The 22,861-nt window shown below is 42.6% G+C and overlaps 1 protein-coding gene across 1 annotated transcript in view; it reads left to right on the top strand.

The window, feature by feature from the left end:
• Window positions 1-22,861, top strand: part of nup107 (nucleoporin 107) — a 44,396-nt gene that overhangs the window by 12,027 nt on the left and 9,508 nt on the right. Inside the window, exons 10-19 of the mRNA XM_065021257.1 lie at window positions 1,634-1,722; window positions 1,813-1,891; window positions 2,786-2,899; window positions 3,109-3,199; window positions 4,028-4,167; window positions 4,568-4,713; window positions 5,639-5,687; window positions 10,244-10,313; window positions 18,183-18,298; window positions 19,042-19,231. Coding sequence (XP_064877329.1) covers window positions 1,634-1,722; window positions 1,813-1,891; window positions 2,786-2,899; window positions 3,109-3,199; window positions 4,028-4,167; window positions 4,568-4,713; window positions 5,639-5,687; window positions 10,244-10,313; window positions 18,183-18,298; window positions 19,042-19,231 — 1,084 coding nt within the window. The remainder of the gene's footprint in view (window positions 1-1,633; window positions 1,723-1,812; window positions 1,892-2,785; window positions 2,900-3,108; window positions 3,200-4,027; window positions 4,168-4,567; window positions 4,714-5,638; window positions 5,688-10,243; window positions 10,314-18,182; window positions 18,299-19,041; window positions 19,232-22,861) is intronic.

Here is a 22,861-nt window from a genome sequence, read left to right as displayed (position 1 = left end):
ACACACACACACACACACACACACATACAGTACCAGTCAACATGTTCTACATTGTAGAATAATAGTGAAGACATCAAAACTATGAAATAACACATATGGAATCATGGAGTAACCAAAAAAAAGTGTTAAACAAATCAAAATGTATTTTAGATTCTTCAAAGTTGCCACCCTTTGCCTTGATGACAGCTTTGCACACTCTTGGCATTCTCTCAACCAGCATCACCTGGAATGCTTTTCCAACAGTCTTCAAGGAGTTCCCACATATGCTGAGCACTTGTTTGGGTGATTGTGGAGGCCAGGTCATCTGATGCAGCATTCCATCACTTTCCATCTTGGTCAAATAGCCTTTACACAGCCTGGAGGTGTGTTGGGTCATTGCCCTGTTGAAAAACAAATCATAGTCTCACTGAGCGCAAACCAGATGGGATGGAGTATCTCTGCAGAATGCTGTGGTAGCCTTGCTGGTTAAGTGTGCCTTTTTAATTTAAAATAAATCACAGACAGTATCACCAGCAAAGCACCCCCACACCCCACACCTCCTCCTCCATGCTTCACAGTGGGAACCACACACCTCCTCCTCCATGCTTCACGGTGGGAACCACTCATGCGGAGATCATCCGTTCGACTCTGTGTCTCACAAAGATACGGCGGTTGGAACCAAAAATCTCAAATTTGGACTCATCAGACCAAAGGACAGATTTCCACCGGTCTAATGTCCATTGTGTTTCTTGCCCCAAGCAAGTCTCTTCTTCTTATTGGTGTCCTTCAGTAGTGGTTTCTTTGCAGCAATTCGACCATGAAGGCGTGATTTCACGCATCTCCTCTGAACAGTTGATGTTGAGATTTGTCTGTTACTTGAACTCTGTGAAGCATTTATTTTGGCTGCAATTTCTGAGGCTGGTAACTCTAATTTATCCTCAGCAGCAGAGGTAACTCTGGGTCTCCCTTTCCTGTGGTCCTTATTAGAGCCAGTTTCATCATAGCGCTTGATGTTTTTTTGCGGCTACACTTGAAGAAACGTTCCAAGTTCTTGAAATGTTTCGCATTGACTGTCCTTCATGTCTTAAAGTAAAGATGGACTGTCGTTTCTCTTTGCTTATTTGAGCTGTATTTGCAATAATATGGACTTGGGTCTTTTACCAAATAGGGCTATCTTCTACCTTTGTCACAACACAACTGATTGGCTCAAACGCATTAAGACGGAAAGAAATTCCACAAATCAACTTTTAAAAAGGCACACGTGTTAATTGAAATGCATTCCAGGTGACTACCTCATGAAGCTGGTTGAGAGAATGCCAAGAGTGTGCAAAGCAGTCATCAAGGCAAAGGGTGGCTACTTTGAAGAATCTGTTTTGTTTAAAAACTTTTTTTTGGTTACTACATGATTCCATGTGTGTTATTTCATAGTTTTGACGTCTTCACTATTATTCTACAATGTAGAAAATAGTAAAAAATAAAGAAAAGGCCTGGAATGAGCAGGTTTTCTTAAACTTTTGACTGGTAGTGTATACACACACACACACCTCCTCCCCTATTATCTGTCTCTAGTGGTACAGTCCTGTTTGGTCTGATGGATGGTTGTAATAGAGACATTGTAAAGTTTTAAATAATCGTTTCACCTCCTCTCTCTTAGTTGGTTGTGGATTGGTTAGAGAGTATCGCCAAAGATGAAATCGGGGACTTCTCCGACAACATTGAATACTACGCCAAGTCTGTCTACTGGTAAGTAGCTGGAGTCATTTGAGAGAGATGAGGACTTGTATGTCGTTAGGAAGACCATGTGCCTTGGCTAATATTCTGTTTGACTTTCAGGGAGAATACCCTTCATGCTCTGAAACTGAGAAGAAACACCTCCAGCACAGGCTTCAATGTTCCCCTTGTTACTGAATTGGTAAGAGGGGCTTTTAGGCCTGTTCTTCACAGGCTTCAATGTTACCCTGGTTACTGAGCTGGTAAGAGGGGCTTTTAGGCCTGCTGTTGCCCTGGTTACTGAGCTGGTAAGAGGGGCTTTTAGGCCTGCTGTTGCCCTGGTTACTGAGCTGGTAAGAGGGGCTTTTAGGCCTGCTGTTGCCCTGGTTACTGAGCTGGTAAGAGGGGCTTTTAGGCCTGCTGTTGCCCTGGTTACTGAGCTGGTAAGAGGGGCTTTTAGGCCTGCTGTTGCCCTGGTTACTGAGCTGGTAAGAGGGGCTTTTAGGCCTGCTGTTGCCCTGGTTACTGAGCTGGTAAGAGGGGCTTTTAGGCCTGTTCTTCACAGGCTTCAATGTTGCCCTGGTTACTGAGCTGGTAAGAGGGGCTTTTAGGCCTGCTGTTGCCCTGGTTACTGAATTGGTAAGAGGGGCTTTTAGGCCTGCTCTTCACAGGCTTCAATGTTCCCCTTGTTACTGAATTGGTAAGAGGGGCTTTTAGGCCTGTTCTTCACAGGCTTCAATGTTCCCCTTGTTACTGAATTGGTAAGAGGGGCTTTTAGGCCTGTTCGTCACAGGCTTCAATGTTCCCCTTGTTACTGAATTGGTAAGAGGGGCTTTTAGGCCTGTTCTTCACAGGCTTCAATGTTGCCTTTGTTACTGAGCTGGTAAGAGGGGCTTTTAGGCCTGCTGTTGCCCTGGTTACTGAGCTGGTAAGAGGGGCTTTTAGGCCTGCTGTTGCCCTGGTTACTGAGCTGGTAAGAGGACTTTTATCATCTTCATTGCTTTTACACACTCTCTCCTACATACACATGCTCTGATGCCATGATAGGGAATACATTGTTTTACTTAGAACATAAAGTAACTCTGTGTGTCTGTAGGACCCCGACGCCCCCATCAGACAGAGACGTCCCCTGGCAGACCTGGACAGAGAGGATGATGCCAGACTGCTGAAGTACCTCTTCACCCTCCTCAGAGCGGGCATGACTGACGAGGTGAGAAACAGGAGACACTCTCAAATGGCACCATTTGTTCCCTGTTCACTGTTATTGACCAGGGCTCATAGTTCTCTGGTCACAAAAGTAGTGCAGTGTACAGGTAATAGGGTGGCGTTTTGAGACCGATCTCAGTACAGCGCCACCTGGTGGATGGGAGGGTTACACTGAACTGGTTTCTAGTCACAGTGACGTGTGGTTGTGTGTAGGCCCAGAGGCTGTGTAAGCGCTGTGGCCAGGCATGGAGAGCTGCTACTCTGGAGGGATGGAAGCTGTACCATGACCCCAACATCAACGGAGGTCAGTTCTCCGTCGTACACTCTCACCAACAGATGTATGACACCAAGTGGAGGTCGTGACCTTTTTGTCAGCCGGTGATTGTCATGTAAATAACTGTCTGTCTCGCGGTAATTGACCTTTTTTAATGAACATAAACACGTTTAGCATCTCCTGACTTCCACACACATCACACTGATTCAGACCTTTGGAACGGCGACATTTTAAAAAGTCAAATAAATCCAACAGAGTGCTGAGTACCAGGCAGTTAGCAGGTTTGGGAGGCTACTAATGACCAGCATGTTTGGGAGGCTACTCGTGACCGGCAGGTTTGGGAGGCTACTCGTGACCGGCAGGTTTGGCAGGCTACTCGTGACCGGCAGGTTTGGCAGGCTACTCGTGACCGGCAGGTTTGGGAGGCTACTCGTGACCGGCAGGTTTGGGAGGCTACTCGTGACCGGCAGGTTTGGGAGGCTACTCGTGACCGGCAGGTTTGGGAGGCTACTCGTGACCGGCAGGTTTGGGAGGCTACTCGTGACCGGCAGGTTTGGGAGGCTAGGTTTGGGAGGCTACTCGTGACCGGCAGGTTTGGGAGGCTACTCGTGACCGGCAGGTTTGGGAGGCTACTCGTGACCGGCAGGTTTGGGAGGCTACTCGTGACCGGCAGGTTTGGGAGGCTACTCGTGACCAGCATCATCAGAGCTTAGAGAAGTTTAGTTACCGTGACCAAACGGTCACGTTAGAATTTGACTGCGGTCATGACTCGTGACTGCCGGTGTGGCGGTAATTGGATCACCATAACAACCCACACGTCCCTATGAACGGTCTGTAATGGAGCTGAGGTGTGTCCAGGCGGGGCAGAGCTGCTACCGGTGGAGGGGAACCCTCAGCGCTGTGTGTGGAAGGTCTGCTGCTGGAGGATGGCTGATAGTGAACACTTCAGCAAATATGAGAGAGCCATCTACGCTGTTCTGAGTGGGAACCTCAAACGGGTATGTTGGGTGTTATCTCCCTAAGACTCTCTCTCCTCTCTTCTCCTCTCCTCTCTGTAGCACTTGTATGTGTTAGGTGGAGGAGGATGTGGGGGTCAGGGGAGGAAGAGGATTGGGGGGGGTCAGGGGAGGAAGAGGATTGGGAGGTCAGGGGAGGAAGAGGATTGGGGGGTCAGGGGGAGGAAGAGGATTTTGGGGGGTCAGGGGAGGAAGAGGATTGGGGGTCAGGGGAGGAAGAGGATTTTGGGGGGGGTCAGGGGAGGAAGAGGATTGGGGGGGTCAGGGGGAGGAAGAGGATTTTGGGGGGGGTCACGGTTCTGGTAGACTCTCTGTCTCTCCCATCTAGCTGGACTACAGTAGAGTGGTTGTAGTGATTTGTCTCTCTGTCTCTCCCCTCTAGCTGCTCCCAGTGTGTGAGTCGTGGGAGGACAGTGTGTGGGCCTACTTCAGGGTCCTGGTAGACTCTCTTGTGGAACAGGAGGTCCGGTCCTCAGGGATGGGCAGCGAGGAGCTGGAGGAGCTGCCACGAGAATACCTGGAGGCCAAGTAAGATCCCCAGCCTCTAGTAGAGAATACCTGGAGGCCAAGTAAGATCCCCAGCCTCTAGTAGAGAATACCTGGAGGCCAAGTAAGATCCCCAGCCTCTAGTAGAGAATACCTGGAGGCCAAGTAAGATCCCCAGCCTCTAGTAGAGAATACCTGGAGGCCAAGTAAAGATCCCCAGCCTCTAGTAGGGAATACCTGGAGGCCAAGTAAGCTCCCCAGCCTCTAGTAGAGAATACCTGGAGGTCAAGTAAAGATCCCCAGCCTCTAGTAGGGAATACCTGGAGGTCAAGTAAGATCCCCAGCCTCTAGTAGAGAATACCTGGAGGCCAAGTAAGATCCCCAGCCTCTAGTAGGGAATACCTGGAGGCCAAGTAAGATCCCCAGCCTCTAGTAGAGAATACCTGGAGGCCAAGTAAGATCCCCAGCCTCTAGTAGAGAATACCTGGAGGCCAAGTAAGATCCCCAGCCTCTAGTAGAGAATACCTGGAGGCCAGGTAAGATCCCCAGCCTCTAGTAGAGAATACCTGGAGGCCAGGTAAGATCCCCAGCCTCTAGTAGGGAATACCTGGAGGTCAAGTAAGATCCCCAGCCTCTAGTAGAGAATACCTGGAGGCCAAGTAAGATCCCCAGCCTCTAGTAGAGAATACCTGGAGGCCAAGTAAGATCCCCAGCCTCTAGTAGAGAATACCTGGAGGCCAAGTAAGATCCCCAGCCTCTAGTAGAGAATACCTGGAGGCCAGGTAAGATCCCCAGCCTCTAGTAGAGAATACCTGGAGGCCAGGTAAGATCCCCAGCCTCTAGTAGAGAATACCTGGAGACCAAGTAAAATCTCCAGCTTCTAGTGGAGGGCTGAGGATCAGGAATCTAACCTTCCTAACCTTTCTATTTCTAAATGTAAATTGTGTTGTCTCCCTTTTCTCTCCAGCTGGACATTAGAGAAGGTGTTTGAGGAGCTGCTGGCAACAGAGTCAAAGGTCAAGCATCTGTTTTTCTGCTTTGTCAAACTAGCTGTGTGTCTACATCATACCAGTCTACTAGCTATCTACACCGTAGCAGTCTACATCGTACCAGTCTACTAGCTATCTACATCATACCAGTCTACTAGCTATCTACATCGTAGCAGTCTACTAGCTATCTACGTCGTACCAGTCTACATCGTACCAGTCTACATCGTACCAGTCTACTAGCTATCTACATCGTACCAGTCTACATCGTACCAGTCTACTAGCTATCTACATCGTACCAGTCTACTAGCTATCTACATCACACCAGTCTACTAGCTATCTACATCGTACCAGTCTACATCGTACCAGTCTACTAGCTATCTACATCGTACCAGTCTACTAGCTATCTACATCTACTAGCCTAGTCTCTACTAGCTATCTACATCACACCAGTCTACTAGCTATCTACATCGTACCAGTCTACTAGCTATCTACATCGTACCAGTCTACTACTATCTACATCCAGTCTACTAGCTATCTACATCACACCAGTCTACTAGCTATCTACATCGTCTCTACTAGCTATCTACATAGCTATCTACATCAGCAGTCTACTAGCTATCTACATCGTACCAGTCTACTAGCTATCTACATCGTACCAGTCTACTAGCTATCTACATCGTACCAGTCTACTAGCTATCTACATCACACCAGTCTACTAGCTATCTACATCGTACCAGTCTACTAGCTATCTACATCACACCAGTCTACTAGCTATCTACATCGTACCAGTCTACTAGCTATCTACATCAGTCTACTAGCTATCTACATCACACCAGTCTACATCGTACCAGTCTACTAGCTATCTACATCACACCAGTCTACTAGCTATCTACATCGTACCAGTCTACTAGCTATCTACATCGTACCAGTCTACTAGCTATCTACATCACACCAGTCTACTAGCTATCTACATCGTAGCAGTCTACAGCACACCAGTCTACTAGCTATCTACATCGTAGCAGTCTACTAGCTATCTACATCATACCAGTCTACTAGCTATCTACATCGTACCAGTCTACTAGCTATCTACATCGTACCAGTCTACACCGTACCAGTCTACTAGCTATCTACATCGTAGCAGTCTACTAGCTATCTACATCGTACCAGTCTACTAGCTATCTACATCACACCAGTCTACTAGCTATCTACATCGTACCAGTCTACTAGCTATCTACATCACACCAGTCTACTAGCTATCTACATCACACCAGTCTACTAGCTATCTACATCACACCAGTCTACTAGCTATCTACATCGTACCAGTCTACTAGCTATCTACATCGTACCAGTCTACTAGCTATCTACATCATACCAGTCTACATCACACCAGTCTACATCACACCAGTCTACTAGCTATCTACATCACACCAGTCTACTAGCTATCTACATCACACCAGTCTACTCAGCTAGTCTACATCACACCAGTCTACTAGCTATCTACATCACACCAGTCTACTAGCTATCTACATCACCCAGTCTACTAGCTGTCTACATCACCAGTCTACTAGCTATCTACATCACACCAGTCTACTAGCTATCTACATCACACCAGTCTACTAGCTATCTACATCGTACCAGTCTACTAGCTATCTACATCACACCAGTCTACTAGCTATCTACATCGTAGCAGTCTACTAGCTATCTACATCATACCAGTCTACTAGCTATCTACATCACACCAGTCTACTAGCTATCTACATCGTACCAGTCTACTAGCTATCTACATCACACCAGTCTACATCGTACCAGTCTACTAGCTATCTACATCACACCAGTCTACTAGCTATCTACATCATACCAGTCTACTAGCTATCTACATCACACCAGTCTACTAGTCTACTAGCTCTACATCACCAGTCTACTAGCTATCTACATCACACCAGTCTACATAGCCAGTCTACTAGCTATCTACATCGTACCAGTCTACTAGCTATCTACATCGTACCAGTCTACTAGCTATCTACATCGTACCAGTCTACTAGCTATCTACATCGTACCAGTCTACTAGCTATCTACAGCACACCAGTCTACTAGCTATCTACATCGTACCAGTCTACATCACACCAGTCTACTAGCTATCTACATCACACCAGTCTACTAGCTATCTACATCACACCAGTCTACTAGCTATCTACATCACACCAGTCTACTAGCTATCTACATCACACCAGTCTACTAGCTATCTACATCGTACCAGTCTACTAGCTATCTACGTCGTACCAGTCTACTAGCTATCTACAGCACACCAGTCTACATCGTACCAGTCTACTAGCTATCTACATCGTACCAGTCTACTAGCTATCTACATCATACCAGTCTACATCACACCAGTCTACATCACACCAGTCTACTAGCTATCTACATCACACCAGTCTACTAGCTATCTACATCGTACCAGTCTACATCACACCAGTCTACATCACACCAGTCTACTAGCTATCTACATCATACCAGTCTACTAGCTATCTACATCACCAGTCTACTAGCTGTCTACATCACCAGTCTACTAGCTATCTACATCACACCAGTCTACTAGCTATCTACATCACACCAGTCTACTAGCTATCTACATCGTACCAGTCTACTAGCTATCTACATCACACCAGTCTACTAGCTATCTACATCGTAGCAGTCTACTAGCTATCTACATCACACCAGTCTACTAGCTATCTACATCACACCAGTCTACTAGCTATCTACATCGTACCAGTCTACTAGCTATCTACATCACACCAGTCTACATCGTACCAGTCTACTAGCTATCTACATCACACCAGTCTACTAGCTATCTACATCGTACCAGTCTACTAGCTATCTACATCACACCAGTCTACATCGTACCAGTCTACTAGCTATCTACATCGTACCAGTCTACTAGCTATCTACAGCACACCAGTCTACATCGTACCAGTCTACTAGCTATCTACATCGTACCAGTCTACTAGCTATCTACATCGTACCAGTCTACATCACACCAGTCTACTAGCTATCTACATCACACCAGTCTACTAGCTATCTACATCACACCAGTCTACTAGCTATCTACATCACACCAGTCTACTAGCTATCTACATCACACCAGTCTACTAGCTATCTACATCGTACCAGTCTACTAGCTATCTACGTCGTACCAGTCTACTAGCTATCTACAGCACACCAGTCTACATCGTACCAGTCTACTAGCTATCTACATCGTACCAGTCTACTAGCTATCTACATCGTACCAGTCTACTAGCTATCTACATCACACCAGTCTACTAGCTATCTACATCGTACCAGTCTACTAGCTATCTACATCGTACCAGTCTACTAGCTATCTACAGCACACCAGTCTATCATCGTACCAGTCTACTAGCTATCTACATCGTACCAGTCTACTAGCTATCTACATCATACCAGTCTACTAGCTATCTACATCACACCAGTCTACTAGCTATCTACATCACACCAGTCTACTAGCTATCTACATCGTACCAGTCTACATCACACCAGTCTACATCACACCAGTCTACTAGCTATCTACATCATACCAGTCTACTAGCTATCTACATCACCAGTCTACTAGCTGTCTACATCACCAGTCTACTAGCTATCTACATCACACCAGTCTACTAGCTATCTACATCACACCAGTCTACTAGCTATCTACATCGTACCAGTCTACTAGCTATCTACATCACACCAGTCTACTAGCTATCTACATCGTAGCAGTCTACTAGCTATCTACATCATACCAGTCTACTAGCTATCTACATCACACCAGTCTACTAGCTATCTACATCGTACCAGTCTACTAGCTATCTACATCACACCAGTCTACATCGTACCAGTCTACTAGCTATCTACATCACACCAGTCTACTAGCTATCTACATCGTACCAGTCTACTAGCTATCTACATCACACCAGTCTACATCGTACCAGTCTACTAGCTATCTACAGCACACCAGTCTACATCGTACCAGTCTACTAGCTATCTACATCGTACCAGTCTACTAGCTATCTACATCGTACCAGTCTACATCACACCAGTCTACTAGCTATCTACATCACACCAGTCTACTAGCTATCTACATCACACCAGTCTACTAGCTATCTACATCACACCAGTCTACTAGCTATCTACATCACACCAGTCTACTAGCTATCTACATCGTACCAGTCTACTAGCTATCTACATCGTAGCAGTCTACTAGCTATCTACATCGTACCAGTCTACTAGCTATCTACATCGTAGCAGTCTACTAGCTATCTACATCGTAGCAGTCTACTAGCTATCTACATCGTACCAGTCTACTAGCTATCTACATCGTACCAGTCTACTAGCTATCTACATCGTAGCAGTCTACTAGCTATCTACATCGCACCAGTCTACATCACACCAGTCTACTAGCTATCTACATCACACCAGTCTACTAGCTATCTACATCGTAGCAGTCTACTAGCTATCTACATCGTAGCGGTTTTAGGGATTCCCATAGTCCTGTGAAAGATGCTGAATGTCTCCTTCCCTTTTCTTCACAGAAAGTCCTGGAAGAGACGAAAGAACACTACCACATTATCCAGAAGTTAGTTATCCTGGGTGACCTGGACGGTGAGTCTGTTATTAACCTTTAACTAGCTGTCTAGTGTTTCCTGGGAGACGGTGAGTCTGTTATTAACCTTTAACTAGCTGTCTAGTGTTTCCTGGGAGACGGTGAGTCTGTTATTAACCTTTAACTAGCTGTCTAGTGTTTCCTGGGTGACCTGGTGAGTCTGAGCTGTCTAGTGTTTCCTGGGAGACGGTGAGTCTGTTATTAACCTTTAACTAGCTGTCTAGTGTTTCCTGGGAGACGGTGAGTCTGAGTCTGTTATTAACCTTAACCTTTAACTAGCTGTCTAGTGTTTCCTGGGAGACGGTGAGTCTGTTATTAACCTTTAACTAGCTGTCTAGTGTTTCCTGGGAGACGGTGAGTCTGTTATTAACCTTTAACTAGCTGTCTAGTGTTTCCTGGGAGACGGTGAGTCTGTTATTAACCTTTAACTAGCTGTCTAGTGTTTCCTGGGAGACGGTGAGTCTGTTATTAACCTTTAACTAGCTGTCTAGTGTTTCCTGGGAGACGGTGAGTCTGTTATTAACCTTTAACTAGCTGTCTAGTGTTTCCTGGGAGACGGTGAGTCTGTTATTAACCTTTAACTAGCTGTCTAGTGTTTCCTGGGAGACGGTGAGTCTGTTATTAACCTTTAACTAGCTGTCTAGTGTTTCCTGGGAGACGGTGAGTCTGTTATTAACCTTTAACTAGCTGTCTAGTGTTTCCTGGGAGACGGTGAGTCTGTTATTAACCTTTAACTAGCTGTCTAGTGTTTCCTGGGAGACGGTGAGTCTGTTATTAACCTTTAACTAGCTGTTTCTAGTGTTTCTTTAACTAGCTGTCTAGTGTTTCCTGGGAGACGGTGAGTCTGTTATTAACCTTTAACTAGCTGTCTAGTGTTTCCTTGGTGACCTGGACGGTGAGTCTGTTATTAATCTTTAACTAGCTGTCTAGTGTTTCCTGGGAGACGGTGAGTCTGTTATTAACCTTTAACTAGCTGTCTAGTGTTTCCTGGGAGACGGTGAGTCTGTTATTAACCTTTAACTAGCTGTCTAGTGTTTCCTGGGAGACGGTGAGTCTGATATTAACCTATAACTAGCTGTCTAGTGTTTCCTGGGAGACGGTGAGTCTGATATTAATCTTTAACTAGCTGTCTAGTGTTTCCTGGGAGACGGTGAGTCTGATATTAACCTATAACTAGCTGTCTAGTGTTTCCTGGGAGACGGTGAGTCTGTTATTAACCTTTAACTAGCTGTCTAGTGTTTCTACGTCTCTAATGAAATAGGACCCAGAATTCATTACAATGTGAGTCTAACTATAGTCTGTTATTAACCTGTAACTAGCTTCTAGTGTTTCTAGCCTCTAATGAAATAGGACCCAGAATTCTATTTACTATTGTTTGAATGACATTAGCCACCCTGATTCATGTTCTATCATGACATCATCATGACATCGTGTTCTACCCTGATCTCATGTTCTATCATGACATCGTGTTCTATCATGACATCGTGTTCTACCCTGATCTCATGTTCTATCATGACATCGTGTTCTATCATGACATTGTGTTCTACCCTGATCTCATGTTCTATCATGACATCGTGTTCTATCATGACATCGTGTTCTACCCTGATCTCATGTTCTATCATGACATCGTGTTCTATCATGACATCGTGTTCTATCATGACATCGTGTTCTATCATGACATCGTGTTCTATCATGACATCGTGTTCTACCCTGATCTCATGTTCTATCATGACATCGTGTTCTATCATGACATTGTGTTCTACCCTGATCTCATGTTCTATCATGACATCGTGTTCTATCATGACATCGTGTTCTACCCTGATCTCATGTTCTATCATGACATCGTGTTCTATCATGACATCGTGTTCTATCATGACATCGTGTTCTATCATGACATCGTGTTCTATCATGACATCGTGTTCTATCATGACATCGTGTTCTACCCTGATCTCATGTTCTATCATGACATCGTGTTCTATCATGACATCGTGTTCTACCCTGATCTCATGTTCTATCATGACATCGTGTTCTATCATGACATCGTGTTCTATCATGACATCGTGTTCTATCATGACACCGTGTTCTATCATGACACCGTGTTCTATCATGACACCGTGTTCTATCATGACACCGTGTTCTATCATGACACCGTGTTCTATCATGACACCGTGTTCTATCATGACACCGTGTTCTATCATGACACCGTGTTCTATCATGACACCGTGTTCTATCATGACACCGTGTTCTATCATGACACCGTGTTCTATCATGACACCGTGTTCTATCATGACACCGTGTTCTATCATGACACCGTGTTCTATCATGACACCGTGTTCTATCATGACACCGTGTTCTATCATGACATGTTCTATCATGACACCGTGTTCTATCATGACACCGTGTTCTATGAGCAAACGCCAAGCTTTTTTAAACGGTCTGTTTGAGATACAAATTTGAGTAAAAAAAAAACAAATGTATTCATGTTGGATGAGTCAACAACATGATTTATTATGAGTTAACAGAATATAACTAAATAAGTATTGGATGAGTCAACAACATGATTTATTATGAGTTAACAGAATATAACTAAATAAGTATTGGATGAGTCAACAACATTATCTATTATGAGTTAACAGAATATAACTAAATAAGTATTGGATGAGTCAACAACATGATTTATTATGAGTTAACAGAATATAACTAAATAAGTATTGGATGAGTCAACAACATGATTTATTATGAGTTAACAGAATATAACTAAATAAGTATTGGATGAGTCAACAACATGATTTATTATGAGTTAACAGAATATAACTAAATAAGTATTGGATGAGTCAACAACATGATTTATTATGAGTTAACAGAATATAACTAAATAAGTATTGGATGAGTCAACAACATGATCTATTATGAGTTAACAGAATATAACTAAATAAGTATTGGATGAGTCAACAACATGATCTATTATGAGTTAACAGAATATAACAAATGAGGTTAACAGAATATAACTAAATAAGTATTGGATGAGTCAACAACATGATTTATTATGAGTTAACAGAATATAACTAAATAAGTATTGGATGAGTCAACAACATGATCATTATGAGTTAACAGAATATAACTAAATAAGTATTGGATGAGTCAATTATCTATTATGAGTAAGTATTGGATGAGTCAACAACATGATTTATTATGAGTTAACAGAATATAACTAAATAAGTATTGGATGACAACAACATGATTTATTATGAGTTAACAGAATATAACTAAATAAGTATTGGATGAGTCAACAACATGATTTATTATGAGTTAACAGAATATAACTAAATAAGTATTGTGAGTCAACAACATGATTTATTATGAGTTAACAGAATATAACTAAATAAGTATTGGATGAGTCAACAACATGATTTATTATGAGTTAACAGAATATAACTAAATAAGTATTGGATGAGTCAACAACATGATTTATTATGAGTTAACAGAATATAACTAAATAAGTATTGGATGAGTCAACAACATGATTTATTATGAGTTAACAGAATATAACTAAATAAGTATTGGATGAGTCAACAACATGATTTATTATGAGTTAACAGTATAACTAAATAAGTATTGGATGAGTCAACAACATTATTTATTATGAGTTAACAGAATATAACTAAATAAGTATTGGATGAGTCAACAACATGATTTATTATGAGTTAACAGAATATAACTAAATAAGTATTGGAGAGTCAACAACATGATTTATTATGAGTTAACAGAATATAACTAAATAAGTATTGGATGAGTCAACAACATGATCTATTATGAGTTAACAGAATATAACTAAATAAGTATTGGATGAGTCAACAACATGATTTATTATCAGTTAACAGAATATAACTAAATAAGTATTGGATGAGTCAACAACATGATTTATTATGAGTTAACAGAATATAACTAAATAAGTATTGGATGAGTCAACAACATGATTTATTATGAGTTAACAGAATATAACTAAATAAGTATTGGATGAGTCAACAACATGATTTATTATGAGTTAACAGAATATAACTAAATAAGTATTGGATGAGTCAACAACATGATTTATTATGAGTTAACAGAATATAACTAAATAAGTATTGGATGAGTCAACAACATGATTTATTATGAGTTAACAGAATATAACTAAATAAGTATTGGATGAGTCAACAACATGATTTATTATGAGTTAACAGAATATAACTAAATAAGTATTGGATGAGTCAACAACATGATTTATTATGAGTTAACAGAATATAACTAAATAAGTATTGGATGAGTCAACAACATGATTTATTATGAGTTAACAGAATATAACTAAATAAGTATTGGATGAGTCAACAACATTATTTATTATGAGTTAACAGAATATAACTAAATAAGTATTGGATGAGTCAACAACATTATTTATTATGGTTAACAGAATATAACTAAATAAGTATTGGATGAGTCAACAACATTATTTATTATGAGTTAACAGAATATAACTAAATAAGTATTGGATGAGTCAACAACATGATTTATTATGAGTTAACAGAATATAACTAAATAAGTATTGGATGAGTCAACAACATGATTTATTATGAGTTAACAGAATATAACTAAATAAGTATTGGATGAGTCAACAACATGATTTATTATGAGTTAACAGAATATAACTAAATAAGTATTGGATGAGTCAACAACATGATTTATTATGAGTTAACAGAATATAACTAAATAAGTATTGGATGAGTCAACAACATGATTTATTATGAGTTAACAGAATATAACTAAATAAGTATTGGATGAGTCAACAACATGATTTATGAGTTAACAGAATATAACTAAATAAGTATTGGATGAGTCAACAACATGATCTATTATGAGTTAACAGAATATAACTAAATAAGTATTGGATGAGTCAACAACATGATTTATGAGTTAACAGAATATAACTAAATAAGTATTGGATGAGTCAACAACATGATTTATTATGAGTTAACAGAATATAACTAAATAAGTATTGGATGAGTCAACAACATGATTTATTATGAGTTAACAGAATATAACTAAATAAGTATTGGATGAGTCAACAACATGATTTATTATGAGTTAACAGAATATAACTAAATAAGTATTGGATGAGTCAACAACATGATTTATTATGAGTTAACAGAATATAACTAAATAAGTATTGGATGAGTCAACAACATGATTTATTATGAGTTAACAGAATATAACTAAATAAGTATTGGATGAGTCAACAACATGATTTATTATGAGTTAACAGAATATAACTAAATAAGTATTGGATGAGTCAACAACATGATTTATTATGAGTTAACAGAATATAACTAAATAAGTATTGGATGAGTCAACAACATGATTTATTATGAGTTAACAGAATATAACTAAATAAGTATTGGATGAGTCAACAACATGATTTATTATGAGTTAACAGAATATAACTAAATAAGTATTGGATGAGTCAACAACATGATTTATTATGAGTTAACAGAATATAACTAAATAAGTATTGGATGAGTCAACAACATGATTTATTATGAGTTAACAGAATATAACTAAATAAGTATTGGATGAGTCAACAACATGATTTATTATGAGTTAACAGAATATAACTAAATAAGTATTGGATGAGTCAACAACATGATTTATTATGAGTTAACAGAATATAACTAAATAAGTATTGGATGAGTCAACAACATTATTTATTATGAGTTAACAGAATATAACTAAATAAGTATTGGATGAGTCAACAACATGATTTATTATGAGTTAACAGAATATAACTAAATAAGTATTGGATGAGTCAACAACATGATTTATTATGAGTTAACAGAATATAACTAAATAAGTATTGGATGAGTCAACAACATGATTTATTATGAGTTAACAGAATATAACTAAATAAGTATTGGATGAGTCAACAACATGATTTATTATGAGTTAACAGAATATAACTAAATAAGTATTGGATGAGTCAACAACATGATTTATTATGAGTTAACAGAATATAACTAAATAAGTATTGGATGAGTCAACAACATTATTTATTATGAGTTAACAGAATATAACTAAATAAGTATTGGATGAGTCAACAACATGATTTATTATGAGTTAACAGAATATAACTAAATAAGTATTGGATGAGTCAACAACATGATTTATTATGAGTTAACAGAATATAACTAAATAAGTATTGGATGAGTCAACAACATGATTTATTATGAGTTAACAGAATATAACTAAATAAGTATTGGATGAGTCAACAACATTATTTATTATGAGTTAACAGAATATAACTAAATAAGTATTGGATGAGTCAACAACATGATTTATTATGAGTTAACAGAATATAACTAAATAAGTATTGGATGAGTCAACAACATGATTTATTATGAGTTAACAGAATATAACTAAATAAGTATTGGATGAGTCAACAACATGATTTATTATGAGTTAACAGAATATAACTTTTAAACTGGACTGTGACTTTAAGGCCATGTCTGTGTCAGCCTATGGAATGACCGTACAGTCAGACAAACGTCACGATGGAGTCAGTCACTCTCCAGGGTGACTTTGTGGTTCTGGTCACCGGGTACATGAGGTAGTCGGTCACTCACCAGAGTGACTTTGTGGTTCTGGTCACTAGTCGGTCACTCTCCAGGGTGACTTTGTGGTTCTGGTCACCAGGTACATGAGGTAGTAAGTCACTCTCCAGGGTGACTTTGTGGTTCTGGTCACTAGTCGGTCACTCTCCAGGGTGACTTTGTGGTTCTGGTCACCAGGTACATGAGGTAGTCAGTCACTCTCCAGAGTGACTTTGTGGTTCTGGTCACCAGGTACATGAGGTAGTAAGTCACTCTCCAGGGTGACTTTGTGGTTCTGGTCACTAGTCGGTCACTCTCCAGGGTGACTTTGTGGTTCTGGTCACCAGGTACATGAGGTAGTCAGTCACTCTCCAGGGTGACTTTGTGGTTCTGGTCACCAGGTACATGAGGTAGTCAGTCACTCTCCAGGGTGACTTTGTGGTTCTGGTCACCATGTACATGAGGTAGGCAGTCACTCTCCAGAGTGACTTTGTGGTTCTGGTCACCAGGTACATGAGGTAGTAAGTCACTCTCCAGAGTGACTTTGTGGTTCTGGTCACCAGGTACATGAGGTAGTCAGTCACTCTCCAGAGTGACTTTGTGGTTCTGGTCACTAGGCAGTCACTCTCCAGGGTGACTTTGTGGTTCTGGTCACCAGGTACATGAGGTAGTCAGTCACTCTCCAGAGTGACTTTGTGGTTCTGGTCACCAGGTACATGAGGTAGTCAGTCACTCTCCAGAGTGACTTTGTGGTTCTGGTCACCAGGTACATGAGGTAGTCAGTCACTCTCCAGAGTGACTTTGTGGTTCTGGTCACCAGGTACATGAGGTAGTCAGTCACTCTCCAGAGTGACTTTGTGGTTCTGGTCACCAGGTACATGAGGTAGTCAGTCACTCTCCAGAGTGACTTTGTGGTTCTGGTCACCAGGTACATGAGGTAGTCAGTCACTCTCCAGAGTGACTTTGTGGTTCTGGTCACCAGGTACATGAGGTAGTCAGTCACTCTCCAGAGTGACTTTGTGGTTCTGGTCACCAGGTACATGAGGTAGTCAGTCACTCTCCAGAGTGACTTTGTGGTTCTGGTCACCAGGTACATGAGGTAGTCAGTCACTCTCCAGAGTGACTTTGTGGTTCTGGTCACCAGGTACATGAGATAGTCAGTCACTCTCCAGAGTGACTTTGTGGTTCTGGTCACCAGGTATGTTACTGCTGTGTGAAAGAGTATAAAACAGTGTTTTGTGTGTTCAGGTCTGTTGGAGGAGTTCAGTAACTGGTTGACCAGGAGTCCTGCTCTGCCCTCTCACCTGCTGCGCTTTATGACACACCTGGTGTTGTTCTACCGTAGTCTGGGCATGCAGCTCAAGGTACAGTAGTACACACACACACACACACACACACACACACACACACCTGGTGTTGTTCTACCGTAGTCTGGGCATGCAGCTCAAGGTACAGTAGTACACACACACACACACACACACACACCTGGTGTTGTTCTACCGTAGTCTGGGCATGCAGCTCAAGGTACAGTAGTACACACACACACACACACCTGGTGTTGTTCTACCGTAGTCTGGGCATGCAGCTCAAGGTACAGTAGTACACACACACACACACACACACACACACCTGGTGTTGTTCTACCGTAGTCTGGGCATGCAGCTCAAGGTACAGTAGTACACACACACACACACACACACACACCTGGTGTTGTTCTACCGTAGTCTGGGCATGCAGCTCAAGGTACAGTAGTACACACACACACACACACCTGGTGTTGTTCTACCGTAGTCTGGGTATGCAGCTCAAGGTACAGTAGTACACACACACACACACACACCTGGTGTTGTTCTACTGTAGTCTGGGCATGCAGCTCAAGGTACAGTAGTACACACACACACACACACCTGGTGTTGTTCTACCGTAGTCTGGGCATGCAGCTCAAGGTACAGTAGTACACACACACACCTGTTGTTCTACCTCAGCCTGGGCATGTAGGTACAGTAGTAAACACACTTCTGTTGTCATACACCTATATAAACATCAACCATTCCTCACACATATCCACACATATCCCTCCACTCATGCCCCCCCCCCACCCAATCAGGAGGAGGTATCAGTGGATGTCCTGAAGGCCTACATCTCTCTGTTGATGAGGGAGAAGCACGTTGATCTGATAGCCTTCTATGTCAGTCACCTGCCGCCAGACCTGGCCACCGCCCAGTACGCTCTCTTCCTGGAGGAGGTCACCGAGGCTGAGCAGAGACAACGCTGTCTGGAGCTGGCCAGGGAGGCAGGTCAGTGTCTCACACCGAGGCTGCTGGGATGGGGGGGGTCAAACTCATTTTCCCCGCCGGGCCACATTTGGTCTTCACTGAGGTCCGGTGGACCGCACATAAAATGTGTTAGATTTCCTCGACCTTTTCTAAAAATAATTCCAGAAGTGATGGATGGAGGACTATTCTCCCTGTTGGGCTAACTTATGGTTTGAAGACTTGTACACCAGTTTCAAACAGCTGAAAATACATTATTTGTTGGTTATTGATCATATATTTCAGTGGTTTAGACGGTACAATGATTCTCTACAGTGTACTTGCTTATTTTGTCATATAAACTGAAATTAGGCGAACGATTTGAATTTTAGCAACCAGGAAATGGTGGAGCATATTGCACATTTTAAAGGTACAGGTGTCTAACTGTCCTGTTGTGGTCAGGATGTGACAGCAGTCTATTACAGGTGTCTACCTGTCCTGTTGTGGTCAGGATGTGACAGCAGTCTGTTACAGGTACAGGTGTCTAACTGTCCTGTTGTGGTCAGGATGTAACAGCAGTCTATTACAGGTGTCTACCTGTCCTGTTGTGGTCAGGATGTGACAGCAGTCTATTACAGGTGTCTACCTGTCCTGTTGTGGTCAGGATGTGACAGCAGTCTATTACAGGTGTCTAACTGTCCTGTTGTGGTCAGGATGTGACAGCAGTCTGTTACAGGTACAGGTGTCTAACTGTCCTGTTGTGGTCAGGATGTGACAGCAGTCTATTACAGGTACAGGTGTCTACCTGTCCTGTTGTGGTCAGGATGTGACAGCAGTCTATTACAGGTGTCTACCTGTCCTGTTGTGGTCAGGATGTGACAGCAGTCTGTTACAGGTACAGGTGTCTAACTGTCCTGTTGTGGTCAGGATGTGACAGCAGTCTATTACAGGTGTCTACCTGTCCTGTTGTGGTCAGGATGTGACAGCAGTCTATTACAGGTGTCTAACTGTCCTGTTGTGGTCAGGATGTGACAGCAGTCTATTACAGGTGTCTAACTGTCCTGTTGTGGTCAGGATGTGACAGCAGTCTATTACAGGTGTCTAACTGTCCTGTTGTGGTCAGGATGTGACAGCAGTCTATTACAGGTGTCTACCTGTCCTGTTGTGGTCAGGATGTGACAGCAGTCTATTACAGGTGTCTACCTGTCCTGTTGTGGTCAGGATGTGACAGCAGTCTATTACAGGTGTCTAACTGTCCTGTTGTGGTCAGGATGTGACAGCAGTCTATTACAGGTGTCTACCTGTCCTGTTGTGGTCAGGATGTGACAGCAGTCTATTACAGGTGTCTACCTGTCCTGTTGTGGTCAGGATGTGACAGCAGTCTATTACAGGTGTCTAACTGTCCTGTTGTGGTCAGGATGTGACAGCAGTCTATTACAGGTGTGTCTAACTGTCCTGTTGTGGTCAGGATGTGACAGCAGTCTGTTACAGGTACAGGTGTCTAACTGTCCTGTTGTGGTCAGGATGTGACAGCAGTCTATTACAGGTACAGGTGTCTAACTGTCCTGTTGTGGTCAGGATGTGACAGCAGTCTATTACAGGTACAGGTGTCTACCTGTCCTGTTGTGGTCAGAATGTGACAGCAGTCTATTACAGGTGTCTACCTGTCCTGTTGTGGTCAGGATGTGACAGCAGTCTGTTACAGGTACAGGTGTCTAACTGTCCTGTTGTGGTCAGGATGTGACAGCAGTCTATTACAGGTGTCTACCTGTCCTGTTGTGGTCAGGATGTGACAGCAGTCTATTACAGGTACAGGTGTCTAACTGTCCTGTTGTGGTCAGGATGTAACATCAGTCTATTACAGGTGTCTACCTGTCCTGTTGTGGTCAGGATGTGACAGCAGTCTATTACAGGTGTCTAACTGTCCTGTTGTGGTCAGGATGTAACAGCAGTCTATTACAGGTGTCTACCTGTCCTGTTGTGGTCAGGATGTGACAGCAGTCTATTACAGGTGTCTAACTGTCCTGTTGTGGTCAGGATGTGACAGCAGTCTATTACAGGTGTCTAACTGTCCTGTTGTGGTCAGGATGTGACAGCAGTCTATTACAGGTGTCTAACTGTCCTGTTGTGGTCAGGATGTGACAGCAGTCTGTTACAGGAACAGGTGTCTAACTGTCCTGTTGTGGTCAGGATGTGACAGCAGTCTATTACAGGTGTCTAACTGTCCTGTTGTGGTCAGGATGTGACAGCAGTCTATTACAGGTGTCTAACTGTCCTGTTGTGGTCAGGATGTGACAGCAGTCTATTACAGGTGTCTAACTGTCCTGTTGTGGTCAGGATGTGACAGCAGTCTGTTACAGGAACAGGTGTCTAACTGTCCTGTTGTGGTCAGGATGTGACAGCAGTCTATTACAGGTACAGGTGTCTAACTGTCCTGTTGTGGTCAGGATGTGACAGCAGTCTATTACAGGTGTCTACCTGTCCTGTTGTGGTCAGGATGTGACAGCAGTCTATTACAGGTGTCTAACTGTCCTGTTGTGGTCAGGATGTGACAGCAGTCTATTACAGGTGTCTAACTGTCCTGTTGTGGTCAGGATGTGACAGCAGTCTATTACAGGTGTCTACCTGTCCTGTTGTGGTCAGGATGTGACAGCAGTCTATTACAGGTACAGGTGTCTAACTGTCCTGTTGTGGTCAGGATGTGACAGCAGTCTATTACAGGTACAGGTGTCTACCTGTCCTGTTGTGGTCAGGATGTGACAGCAGTCTATTACAGGTGTCTACCTGTCCTGTTGTGGTCTGTCCTGTTGTGGTCAGGATGTGACAGCAGTCTATTACAGGTGTCTAACTGTCCTGTTGTGGTCAGGATGTGACAGCAGTCTGTTACAGGTACAGGTGTCTAACTGTCCTGTTGTGGTCAGGATGTGACAGCAGTCTATTACAGGTACAGGTGTCTAACTGTCCTGTTGTGGTCAGGATGTGACAGCAGTCTATTACAGGTACAGGTGTCTACCTGTCCTGTTGTGGTCAGGATGTGACAGCAGTCTATTACAGGTGTCTACCTGTCCTGTTGTGGTCAGGATGTGACAGCAGTCTGTTACAGGTACAGGTGTCTAACTGTCCTGTTGTGGTCAGGATGTGACAGCAGTCTATTACAGGTGTCTACCTGTCCTGTTGTGGTCAGGATGTGACAGCAGTCTATTACAGGTGTCTAACTGTCCTGTTGTGGTCAGGATGTAACAGCAGTCTATTACAGGTGTCTACCTGTCCTGTTGTGGTCAGGATGTGACAGCAGTCTATTACAGGTGTCTAACTGTCCTGTTGTGGTCAGGATGTAACAGCAGTCTATTACAGGTGTCTACCTGTCCTGTTGTGGTCAGGATGTGACAGCAGTCTATTACAGGTGTCTAACTGTCCTGTTGTGGTCAGGATGTGACAGCAGTCTATTACAGGTGTCTAACTGTCCTGTTGTGGTCAGGATGTGACAGCAGTCTATTACAGGTGTCTAACTGTCCTGTTGTGGTCAGGATGTGACAGCAGTCTGTTACAGGTGTCTAACTGTCCTGTTGTGGTCAGGATGTGACAGCAGTCTATTACAGGTACAGGTGTCTAACTGTCCTGTTGTGGTCAGGATGTGACAGCAGTCTATTACAGGTGTCTACCTGTCCTGTTGTG

Source organism: Oncorhynchus nerka, linkage group LG8 (assembly GCF_034236695.1).
Source record: "Oncorhynchus nerka isolate Pitt River linkage group LG8, Oner_Uvic_2.0, whole genome shotgun sequence".
Lineage (NCBI taxonomy): Eukaryota > Metazoa > Chordata > Actinopteri > Salmoniformes > Salmonidae > Oncorhynchus > Oncorhynchus nerka.
Note: the sequence above shows the minus strand (reverse complement) of the source record. Positions and strands in the feature narration are given on the sequence as shown.